The sequence below is a fragment of the Triticum urartu genome, chromosome 1 (assembly GCF_003073215.2).
Source record: "Triticum urartu cultivar G1812 chromosome 1, Tu2.1, whole genome shotgun sequence".
Classification (NCBI taxonomy): domain Eukaryota; kingdom Viridiplantae; phylum Streptophyta; class Magnoliopsida; order Poales; family Poaceae; genus Triticum; species Triticum urartu.
This window is the reverse complement of record NC_053022.1, coordinates 163788784-163800553: the sequence shown is the minus strand read 5'-3', so window position 1 is coordinate 163800553 and position 11770 is coordinate 163788784. Positions and strand designations below refer to the sequence as shown.

The 11770-nt window shown below is 45.8% G+C and overlaps 1 protein-coding gene across 1 annotated transcript; it reads right to left on the bottom strand.

Annotated features, from left to right (window-relative positions):
• Positions 1 to 1329: 1329 nt before the first annotated feature.
• On the bottom strand, positions 1330 to 10784 carry LOC125552820 (coiled-coil domain-containing protein 25). The gene is made up of 6 exons (XM_048716513.1): positions 10425 to 10784; positions 6566 to 6693; positions 6351 to 6454; positions 2582 to 2669; positions 2008 to 2069; positions 1330 to 1747 (listed from the first exon to the last, which is right to left on the bottom strand). Exons 1-6 carry the CDS (start codon positions 10535 to 10537, stop codon positions 1595 to 1597), a joined length of 648 nt encoding a protein of 215 aa, XP_048572470.1. The 5' UTR covers positions 10538 to 10784; the 3' UTR covers positions 1330 to 1594.
• Positions 10785 to 11770: the final 986 nt, after the last annotated feature.

Below are 11770 nucleotides of genomic sequence, written 5' to 3'. Positions count from 1 at the left end.
CCTTCTTCCATCTATATAGGGTCTAATACATTTTTCGAGGTTAACTTTGATCAAATGTTAGAGCAATAATATATGACATGCAACTTACACAAAGCATATCGTCAAATTCATATGTGAAAAGAGCTTTCAATGATATAATTTTCACATTATACATGTCATGTACTATTAATCTTTCAATAGTTAAAAAGTTTTTGAAAATTGCATTAGGCTCTATATAGATGGAAGAAGGAAGTATGTCGTTTCCATGGGTATGTTTTTAGGCTTACAAGAGTAGTGCTACTAGAGCAAAAGGCAACTATAGAAGGCTGCTTCCTCATAACAATAATTAAGCCGGATGCTTCCTCATAATAAGTGCAACAATAAAGAGGCGCAATGCCCATTCTGTTCCTGCATAGCTCTTCACCGTCCGCTCGGTTTGTAACATGTACTACCCCTGTTCATTTTTATAAGATGTTTTAAACATTCAGACACTGTTAAAAACAGCACAAAACAAGCTGTCTGAAACATTTTATAAAAACAAACAGAGGAAGTAATACTGTTTCAAAATCCAAAGGAAAACATGGAGGCTGAAGTATATGAAAGTAACAAGTTCTGCTGCCAGATGTTGGAATAGCCAAATTCAAATAGGTGGGTCTTCACGTTAATACAACAACAAAGCTTTTAGTCCCAAATAAGTTGAGGTAGGCTAGAGATGAAACTCATAAAATCTCGCAACCAACTCATGGCTCTGGCATATGGATAGCAAGCTTTCACGCACCTCTGTTCATAACTAGCTCTTTAGTGATACTCCAATCCTTCAGCTCTCTTTTAACAGACTCCTTCTATGTCAAATTCGGTCTACCCCGTTCTTTCTTGACATTCTCCGCACACTTTAGCCGTCCGCTATGCACTCGAGCTTCTGGAGGCCTGCGCTGAATATGCCCAAACCATCTCAGATGATATTGGACAAGCTTCTCCTTAATTGATGCTACCCTAACTCTATCTCGTAAATCATCATTCCGGACTCGATCCTTCCTCATGTGGCCACACATCTATCTCAACATACGCATCTCCGTCACATCTAACTGTTGAACATGTCGCCTTTTAGTCGGCCAACACTCCGCGCCATACAACATTACGGGTCAAACCGCCGTCCTATAGAATTTGCCTTTAACTTTTGTGACACTCTCTTGTCGCAGAAAATGCCAGAAGCTTGGCGCCACTTCATTCACGTTAATGTCTAACAAAAAAGAGACCTTCGCCCTCACTTCCGTGACAGGTCAATTAAAGGCTTCCCAAACCGTGCTCCAGCTAAGGAATGAAAATATTCAAGCCAATGTTGCAGAGAAATCATTGAAAATAAGTTTTATTACCATGTCAGGTTCACGATTAACCGATCCATGTATCGGCTAGATCACACATAGCTGTTGTCTCAACACATCAAACAGGTCTACAGATGCCATTAAAGTACGAAGCATAACAGTAACAGGTCAAGGTTCCGCCTGGAATCATCAGGTCAAGAGTCTTGAAAGCTGGGCGATGCCTGTCCTGTCTTCGACAGAATCAGTTCTTAAGAGAGCTTTTGCAGGATGATCGAATTCGTCACACTGTTGCCTCACATGAAGTCCTCCTCTAGTTCCTGAAGGGTCTTGCTACCAGACGCGACCTGCTTGTTCGAAGTCATCTTGTCTTGGACCATCAGGCCCTTGTAACTCCTTATTTCAGCCTGCTTCTCCTTCTCGAGCCTCTCCATCTCTTCTTTACGTTTCTGAAACCAAATAAAAGGCTATTCCATCATTGTCCGGTCAGGGCCCGATTAACAACACAGCACAGGGCAACAGTTTCGTGACAACTGGTTTTCTGTACACGTGTGCTTACAGCAAACAAAAACTAAAGGCAAGTAACTTGTAATAGCCTGATACTCAAGTACTAAGATCGTTTAGATCACTATATAGTGAGATATTAGTTTACAGAGGGAGTGCTCAAGAACAAAATGAGATGCAGCACATGGGATGATGGATAGCTTACTTTGTCTCTAAGCTGCAACTTTCTTTCAGCCTTTTCGGCAGCACTCACAGCTTCTCTTTCAGCTGCAGCAGAAGACATCATCAGGCTGCAAATACTTTATACAACAAATGATCACAACTAGCAAAAACACGCATGACGGGATATATGGTTGATCATGCTTTCTGTTTTAAGAACTACTCCCTCTGTAAAGAAATATAAGTGTGCTTAGATCACTACTTTAGTGATCTAAACGCTCTTATATTTCTTTATGGGGGGAGTAACAAATAACCCAAAGCAAACTGGCAAATGTTTGTGCGGTGCTTCAACCCATTTTCAAGTTCTAATACCTAAAATTTTCGTTCTTTTCTACCCATCTAGTTGCAAGTTCCACCTTTAGAATTCACAACAGTCTAGCCTGCACTTGCAAAAGACTTGGTCTAGCCTAAATTGCACACCAGTTCGTCATTCCCCTTGGAGCATCCTCGAAAATTATAGGTGCAAAACAAACATTATACGTTAAGTCAAAAACAAAAGGCGTGTTAAAATATGTAACTAAAATGAGCATGAAAATATATTCCAGAGAGTAGTCATGTACCCTTTAAGTCAGGCGTCCTCTCCACCTTTGTCTTGTTCAACCGATTGACAACCTCATTGCTTCGCTTTTCTACTTGAACAGTCCGAACCTGCAAACATGTCCGTATTAGGGACATAGTTACTATGACTCATTCGCTTTGGTTTAAATATTTCCAATTAACAAAATAACATGAGTAAACAACAGAACCAAGTGCATTAACAGAGAGAATATCCACCGGTAGAAAAGAAAATTGCTAGTGAGCTTTTAAAGGTAATATGACTGGTACTGATTCAGTATTACAAAATTGAACAAGAACTAATGCACTGAAATGGTATATTTCAAATAAAGTTCCATGGGAGAGGTATATAGGGCCCAAACACACAACCTATGCAGGTTGCAATAAGAAATGGCAACAAATCAATACACTGTTTAGAGCGTAATGTGGTTCAGAGAAGGATTGAATGATCACATACGATACGAACTTACTGAGGACTTGCAGAAAGAAGTCACATTTAAATAACTAAATTTATTCTAGCGATTGCCCACAATACAGAAAAATCTCATCAATGGATAGTCAGATCTCAGATACAATGAAAACATCAATATTTATGAAATAAACTATTCCCTGGAATGAATTTACTTAGCGCCAGTTCCACCCTAAAGCACTGGAAACTCACTAACAACTAGGAACTGGCAACAACATGGATTATGCAAAGGTTGTCATACAGATCAAGAAAACATAGTTTTTCAATAGGGAACCCTGACCGACGTATACTTAGGCCTGTTTGGCAGCACAAGTTTTCCAAAACCATAGTAATCGAAAACCTAAGTATTCCAATGCCTAGGAAATGAATACTTCAGTTTATAAAAAACACAGTTTTCCGCAGTCAGTTTATAAAAAAGAGGCCGAGGCCTCTTTATAAAAATACTGCAAAAAAAGGGTAATATACATGTTCATGCCAAAAAACGGGTATCAGAGTATTTGAAACCATGGTTTTAAAAAAATCACAGTATATTCTCCGAAAGAATACTGAGCTGCAAACATAGCCTTAGCGATCTTACATACTAGTCAAATTTCATGTATTTATACAAGGCACACAAACTTCCAAATTCTAATAGGGAAAGTAAATAATGTTCTCAGTCACTCACTTATTCAAATCATCGCGTGTCAAATAAAAAATTAGGAGAATGGATAGATACAAAGAGTGTAGCATAAAAATAGTGAACAAGTGTTAGGAGCTAGGGTTCTGCTGGTTCTAGGGCGGAGATTGTAGGGGAAAGATGGAGGAAGACGAGGTCGAGGGCGCGGCGGCCGGCGGCTGGGCGCCGTCCTTGCGTGGTGGAGAAGAGGCGGCGGCGGCGCAAGAGGCGGCTAGGGTTAGGTCTCCCGGCTCCCTAAGGGAAGCCGAGCAAATACTGATTGCTTCTTGCTTGATTAGATTGATACATCTCCTCTCCTTATATAGAGAGGTTTACTTGACTCCTAAGCAAACGACCCTAATAACGATAAGATAATTGGGCTAAGCCCCTAATAACGATAAGATAACTTGGGCCACAGCCCACTGGGCTAAGCCCCTAATATGCCAGTCATAACACTTCTCCCCGCCTGCACAAACTGCTCGTCCTCGAGCTGTAAGGCGGGGAAGCGCTTGCTTAACTCCTTGAGGTGATCAACCAGCGTCAAAGACCTCCGCGACAGCTGGGGCGGCCAGGTCGCCGAGCTCAGCGGCGATGTCGTCCTCATCAATGTAGTCTGCAGCCTCCAGGTAGAAGAGTCGAGGGCAGACGTGGCCGGGCATGTAGGTCTCGTTGCAGTTGAAGCACAACCCTTGGCAGCGACGCTCGAGTAGCTCGGCCGAGGTGAGCCTGCGGAACGGGCGCGCCGCGGTCGTGGCAAGGGGTGCCGTGGAAGCCTGAGCAGGCCAACCCTGCACGGGAACATCCGGCCAGGGTGGCGGCCCAGCGGCCCGGGACGGTGATGCCTGCTGGATGGCCATCGCGCGGCGCTCGAACGCGCGGGCGTAGTACATGGCCGTCTGGAGGTCCTGGGGCCCCTGCAGCTCGACGTCCACGCGAATATGATCTGGCAGACCGCCAACGAAGAGTCCGGCCCGCTGGTGAGCCGTCACGCCGGACGCGTGCCACGCCAGGGCCTGAAAGCGGTCGGTGTAGTCCTGCACCGTAGAGGTGAAGGGGAGGCGGCCCAACTCCGCCAGCCGGCTCCCACTATCGGCAGTCCGAATCGAAGGAGGCAGAATTCGCGAAAACGCTCCCATGGGGGCATGCCGCCCTCGTCCTGCTCGAGGGCGTAGAACCACGTCTGTGCGGCGCCGCGGAGGTGATAAGAGGCGAGCCAGGTGCGGTCCGACGCGAGCGTCCGTTGCCCCCAGAAGAACTACTCGCACTGGTTGAGCCAGTTGAGGTGGTCCTCGGCGCCGTCGTAGGTGGCGAAGGCGAGCTTGGCGAAGCGCAGCGGTGTCTGAGCATGACCGCTGTGAGTGTACGGCTCGGCGGTACGGAGCAGGGAAGAGGATGGCGTTGGTCCAGTGTGCACAGGTGGTCCGCAGGAAAGCGATGGCCCCTCAAAGCCAGCGTGGAAACCCGCGGAGCCAGAGGGCCCGTCGTACGGCAGGGAGGGCGTCGGCTGGTCCGCGGCCACGGTTTAGACTGGCGGCGGTGACGTCCCGGCCAACCAGGCCGGAAGCTGGAACGGCGAGGGCGGGAACCGCACTTGCTGAATCGGCACGCCCGTCGGCGCGGTTGTAGTCAGCCCGGTGCTGGGCGGCGGATGCTGCCTGGAAACGGCGGAGGCGGCGGGCGCGGCGATGGCCGTGGCCGACCATTGTGGCCAGATCGGGGTAGTGGCGGGGGCTGGTTGTAGTTGCAGCGAGGGCTGCAGCGGCCCGACCAGCGTCGCGGTGGCCCGGGGGTGCAGCGGCTGCCAGGGCGGTGGCGGCGAGGACCCGGGTGGCGTGGGTGACGCGGCGTGGGCCGGCGCCGGCCACTGCGGCCATTGGGACGCGACGGCGGGCGGCGGCTGAAGCAGCCAATGGTGGTGTAGAGGCCCGGTCAGCGCTGCGGGTGCCGAATACCACGGCAGGGCAGCTGGCCCGGTCGCGGCGGCCGGCGGCCCGTAGGGGCCGGCTAGGTATAGCTGTATCCCCTGGACGGCGGTGACGAGATCGTTGAGGACCCCGGTGATCTCCGTCAGGGAGTAGACGGCAGCCGATGGTGCGGTGGAGCGCGCCATCATCTGGGTGGTGGCAGCGCCGGAGGATGCAGCCAACAGCGCGGACAGGGAGGGCAGCGGCGCGGTGGTGACGTTCGGCAGCGGAAGCGACGGGATGGGCGGCGGCGAAGACATGATCGGAACTGAGCTACCTGATACCAAGGTGTTAGGAGCTAGGGTTCTGCTGGTTCTAGGGCGGAGATTGTAGGGGAAAGATGGAGGAAGACGAGGTCGAGGGCGCGGCGGCCGGCGGCTGGGCGCCGTCCTTGCATGGTGGAGAAGAGGCGGCGACGGCGCAAGAGGCGGCTAGGGTTAGGTCTCCCGTCTCCCTAAGGGAAGACGAGCAAATGCTGATTGCTTCTTGCTTGATTAGATCGATACATCTCCTCTCCTTATATAGAGAGGTTTACTTGACTCCTAAGCAAACAACCCTAATAACGATAAGATAATTGGGCTAAGCCCCTAATAACGATAAGATAACTTGGGCCACAGCCCACTGGGCTAAGCCCCTAATATGCCGGTCATAACAACAAGGACCTAGGGAAAATTATGACTTCTCACCAATTTAGAGTTGTGAAAGCCAACTTGACCCACATCCATGGATGGTGTCTTCTTCAGATTGTACCATGGTGTATAAACCACATCAACATTATTCACCTTATTACCTATAATGAATAAACAAGACAATTAGATGTGTGTCGGTAAATGAAAACAAGCAAAGGTAAAGCAACAAATTCATGTGAAATAACAAAGTCTCCTCAGTTAATTTATCCAACCTTGAATGGAGTTCGCTTTAACAAGCTGGGCACAATCTTCCAGCAAACCTTCACTTATGTCATCCATTGTTTGACCTTTATTCAGTCTCACATATACATGAGCAGAGGACATCTTATCTACATGGAACCTGTGTTCAACAAAAGTTGTTCGAGGCTCAAAGCATGATAAAACGATTCTACATGACTGGAAAGAAATTTACAAGAGTATCCCACTTAAAAATCGCATCTAAATAAATTTTAGTTGTGTTGCTTGGCACTTGACGTGCCCTGAACAAAAACACAGATGCAGCTGATCACATTCCATCATTTCCAAAAAACAGCTAAAAACTAACTATGTTTGCAGTCAGGCGGTTAGTATTTCAAATAGCACAGTACAAACTGAAGATTACCAATTCATACTACAACAAAGCTTTCTAGTCCCAAACAAGTTGGGGTAGGCTAGAGTTGAAACCCATAGGAATCTCGAAACCAACTCATGGTTTTGGCACATTGTTAGCTAACTAACACGCACCCCTGTCCATGGCTAGTTCTTTGGTGATATTCCAGTCCTTCAGATATCTCTTAACAGACTCCTCCTATGTCAAGTTTGGTCTACCCTGACCTCTCTTGACATTATTAACATGCTTTAACCGTCTGCTATGCACTGGCGCTTCTGGAGGCCTGCGTTGTATATGCCCAAACCATCTCAGACGATGTTGGACAAATTTCTTCAATCGGTGCAGCACCAACTCTATCACCTAGATTGAGGGACAACACTATCTCCAGGTACCACCTTACAATCTAGGCAAGCACACCTGTCTTCTCTTCTCAAGAGGACGAAATCAATCAGGCTAGAGTGTTGACCACTACTAAAAGACACTAGATGGGCTTCTCTCTTTTAAAGGGGGTGTTAGCTACCATCATGTCGTAGGCTAGAGTGAAGCTTAAGACATCCTCTCCTTCTTGATTCCTACTGCAATAGCCAAAGCCCCCATGCACCCCTTCAAAACATCATTATTATATATATGCGAGAAATTGCTAATCTTACATTCTTACTTACCATGCTACCTATATGAAAGGTTGTGCGCCTAACAATGGAGCGGAGTCTCAGAAAATGCATAAAAAAGAATTATCAAATAAAATTCCGCAAGCACTCAAGTATGCTTTGGGTTGATAGTTACAAATTTTATTTCTCTCATGATGTGTACGGGGCAAGCATCAGAGTTGAAAACACAGAAAGTAAATTATGTATGAACCTTTGCTGCTCAGTAGATTCATTAGAGTAGCTTATTAATACTGAATGTGGAGACACAAGTATATCTATTGATAAATCAGATATCTATTGGGTTAGAGGTGATTGCATCAGATGGGGCAGGAGCATGTCAGGCAGAGAGTAGGAGTGGCCAACGATTGTGGAATTGGAGGAGTAGAGCAGAGAAGAACCATTGCAGTGAACTGATTTTAGAGTTTAAGGGGTTCACATTGAGATGTTATTCTGCTTCAATTCGAGCGGTTTCAATTCAGTACCTATCAGCAGAGTATTGGGAACTTTTAGTAAAATTTAGTAAAACCCACAGATACTTGTCAAAATTGTACTAGAATCACAACATCATATTGCAATACAAGTATGATACCATGACATAGTTTAGGTGTAACCTAGGACAAACAAAGGGACAAGATTTCCCGGATGCCAAGGAGGAGGAGTGGCCAAGTCACACCCGGCCCCGCATTGTCTGTAGGATCCATATTCAAGGCAGGAAACCATTCCTCTCCAATGAGTTATTCGTGCATTGCCGCTCAGGTACTGTTCAAAATATCGGCCGACATATAAGTTAATCAGCCAGTTAATCCGTACTCGGAGGGTGGCCGATACAAATAGGTCCATTCAACGTATCTACTGGCTGAGGCAATTAATTGGTCTGACAAGCTGCTTAATCAGGTGTCAGACCAAGTAATAGTGAAGCATCTCGTTGGTCGGAATCGTTGGCAGCTGCGTGCCTTGCCTCCAACCAAGGGCCTCTGATCTACGCATCTATTGTCTCGGCCGCCTCCCCAAGTCGCCATGCTTTGCCTCCACTCCCCTCGAACACCGTTGACTCTTCCTGCTCACATTGAGCGTCTCGCAAAGCCGCCCCCCCCCCCCCCCCCCCCCCCCCCCCGCGGAATCTGGTCGCGTTTCCTCCTTTCCTCTATCCAATGTGTTGTATGAAAGTAGGATGCTAAGTGTTGGTTTACCATTAGTTAACTTAACCCACCGATCAATGGTCGACCGATAAATCAGTTAATCAGCCGATGCACCGATTACTCGCTACTCTGCACCCGACCAAGCAGCTACTAGTTACCCATAACATTAACAACTAGAGATACCCCACATGTTGCTGCCAGAAGTGGTTGCAATATATTGTTTTGATGAGATTTGATTGTCTGAAATTTTAATATAACAATTAAGTTACAAATACATATGATTTAGTGCATTTGATCATTATATAGTTGTAAAAATATTTATACAATATGAGTAGTATTTATCATGCATGTTGAGAGAAATAAAAGCAGTGGGGTTGATGAAGTGGGATGTGTGCATGTTGAGAGAAATAGTAAAAGTAGCATTTCACATGGATGTTAAGAGAAATAAAAGTAGTGGGGTTGATGAGATGGCATGTGTGCATTTTGTGACAAACAGAAGTTGTGGGAATCAACTACTTAAGTATATAGGATGTGCTCAACCTAGATTTCCCAGGACAGACTCGGACGTTGAGTCCATGGAGGTGCCTGTGTTTGGTGGCCTATGTGTATGAGACATGCTGAGGCAGGAAGCTCCTTTTGTTGATGACATAGGGAGTATGTGTCTGCATAAGATTGGCTTGAACCAGTAGGGGCTAACCTCTAACACTGACGCCCCCGTGCACCGAGCCAGGGGAAACACAATGAAATGTGTTTCCCTGGAGCCAGGACCATTTACATCATGCTGGACAGACCCAAGGACATAAGCAGGCATCAAAATTCCAAACAGGGTGTCTCACTGCATCCTGCCAGCCTGCTCACGCAATACATGGGCAACCAAACAACGCTAAAGCACAGTCTGTGTCTTGACCATGTCCACAGCTATAATTGTTGAGGAGGAGCAAAGGTTTAGTTGCACAAGCGGAGGCTTAAAGCAGGACCAGCAGGCTGCGGAGGAGAAATTTGGTGGTGGGGTCTTTAATTTATGGGTGAGGAGATGGGAGGATGGAATAAGAAGTGGTGAGCTCATAAGGGCTTATGCTCAGGGGTGGGAGCAAGATGACATGGATTATTTTTGCTCGTATGTTAATATATATTGTTATATCTTGAACCAAATTTAATTGGATCGTGAAACGAACTAACAAACTACCCTTTTATGAAGTGATGAACCGTGAACCCAATTCACAGTGAAAAAGATGGCACTATGATTCTAAGTTCCAACATATTAACCTCACCGTGATTATTGTTCATGGTGACATCAATGAAGAACACCCATTAATCCATTATACGAAACTCACTGGCACAGCATTTCACAGTTAACTAACAATAATTTCTGACAGAAATCAAGCATATCTCCTTTGAAAAAAATCGACTACTGCTCATTCAAGCTATGCATCTGAAAGCAGCATCAAAACAGACGACAATATCCTGATCTGGTATCATCAATGAGGAAACAGCTGCTAACCATAAGCAAACTTTCGTGAACTAACAACCAACTCCCATCTAGAAACCTACTCTGCAAACCAGAGAAATGTCCTTGTCCCGTACTCCATGAATTCTTCATTCTTCCGTCACTACGGCATCGATTCAAGACGCACAAAGAAATAGCACATAATGACAGGAAAAAGAAAAGGTCTGGGTAGAATGAAAGGGCGATTACCAGATGTCCTCGGGGAAGCCGTACTTGATGAGGTCCTCGTTCTCATGCTTGTCGAGCCCCATGAAGATGGTGTAGTCACCGGCGTCGGGCCGCGCCTTGAAGTAGAACACCATCCCGAGTCGCTTTCCGGCGGCCCGCCCAAATGGATAGAAGAAGGGAGCGGGACTCCGGGGATCGGGCTGCGGCGAAATTGGGCGACTGGGGGGTCGGGAACTACGGCTCGGGCCTCCGGGGGCGAGGAAGGGTTGGGGGATCCTGGCGAGAGGAATCGGGTGGGGGGATTTCTAGGGTTTCCTGCGCGTGGAAACGAAGCTGAGTAGAAGATTTCGTTTTACTTTTTTGATTGAAAAGGTTATTTATTTTGTTTTATTTGTGCTTTTGACTCCCTGTGGTGTTCGTCTGTTCTTACTTTCGCGTTTATGCACCCGAAGAAAAACGGGTACTTTAGTATATATATATATATATATATATATATATATATATATATATATATATATATATATACTAGTAAGATGCCCATGCGTTGCACGAAACATTGAAATACATTGATTCAAGAATTGTTTATTTGACAAAGTATGTGAGTCATCTCAAATGTAACAAATATCGATAGGTTTGGAACCAATCTGTAGTTGGATGGTTAGAGGGACCATGATATCCTCAGCCCATCAGGGTTCAAATCATAATGCTCGCATTTATTCCTGAATTTATTTTAGGATTTTCGGCTATGTGTATTCAGTGGGAGGAGACGTTTCCGTCAACGACGAGGCGCCTACTATGTCTTCGTAAATCTTAAGATGATATGACGGTTCCGTCTTTCGGAGGTGCTCATAGGGGTAGAGTGTGCGTGTGTGCGTTCATAGAGGTGAGTGTATGCGCGTGTATATGAGCGCTTGTGTCTGAACTGATGCTAAAAAAAATGATAGGTTTCTTTGAATATTATTTCATCTCTAGAGCTCACAAGTATCCGGGTGAATGGTAAATAGAGGCAAAACTAGCATAAATATCCATGCATTGCATTGGAAAAAAATTATTAAAGTGTAATTAAATTTGATGAGAAACAGCTTTCGAACAATGTTCGTTGAGAAGCTACTACACGCTTTAGAGGGAAAAGAGAAGGAGTATCTAAATCTAAATAAGTATATATAATGTGTTTAAAGTGCCCTTAGCCCAATCCAGATTTAATCTCTCTATATGCATGATTTTTCCTTCCATTAAAATCCAGGAGATTTCATCTCTTGTCTTTCCTTGGAATTCAGATTTTACTCCCTCTCACAATGTCCAATTAATGATGACGTGCAATTCTTGCTTTCAATATTGTAATTATACATCTCATAATTCCCATAGCA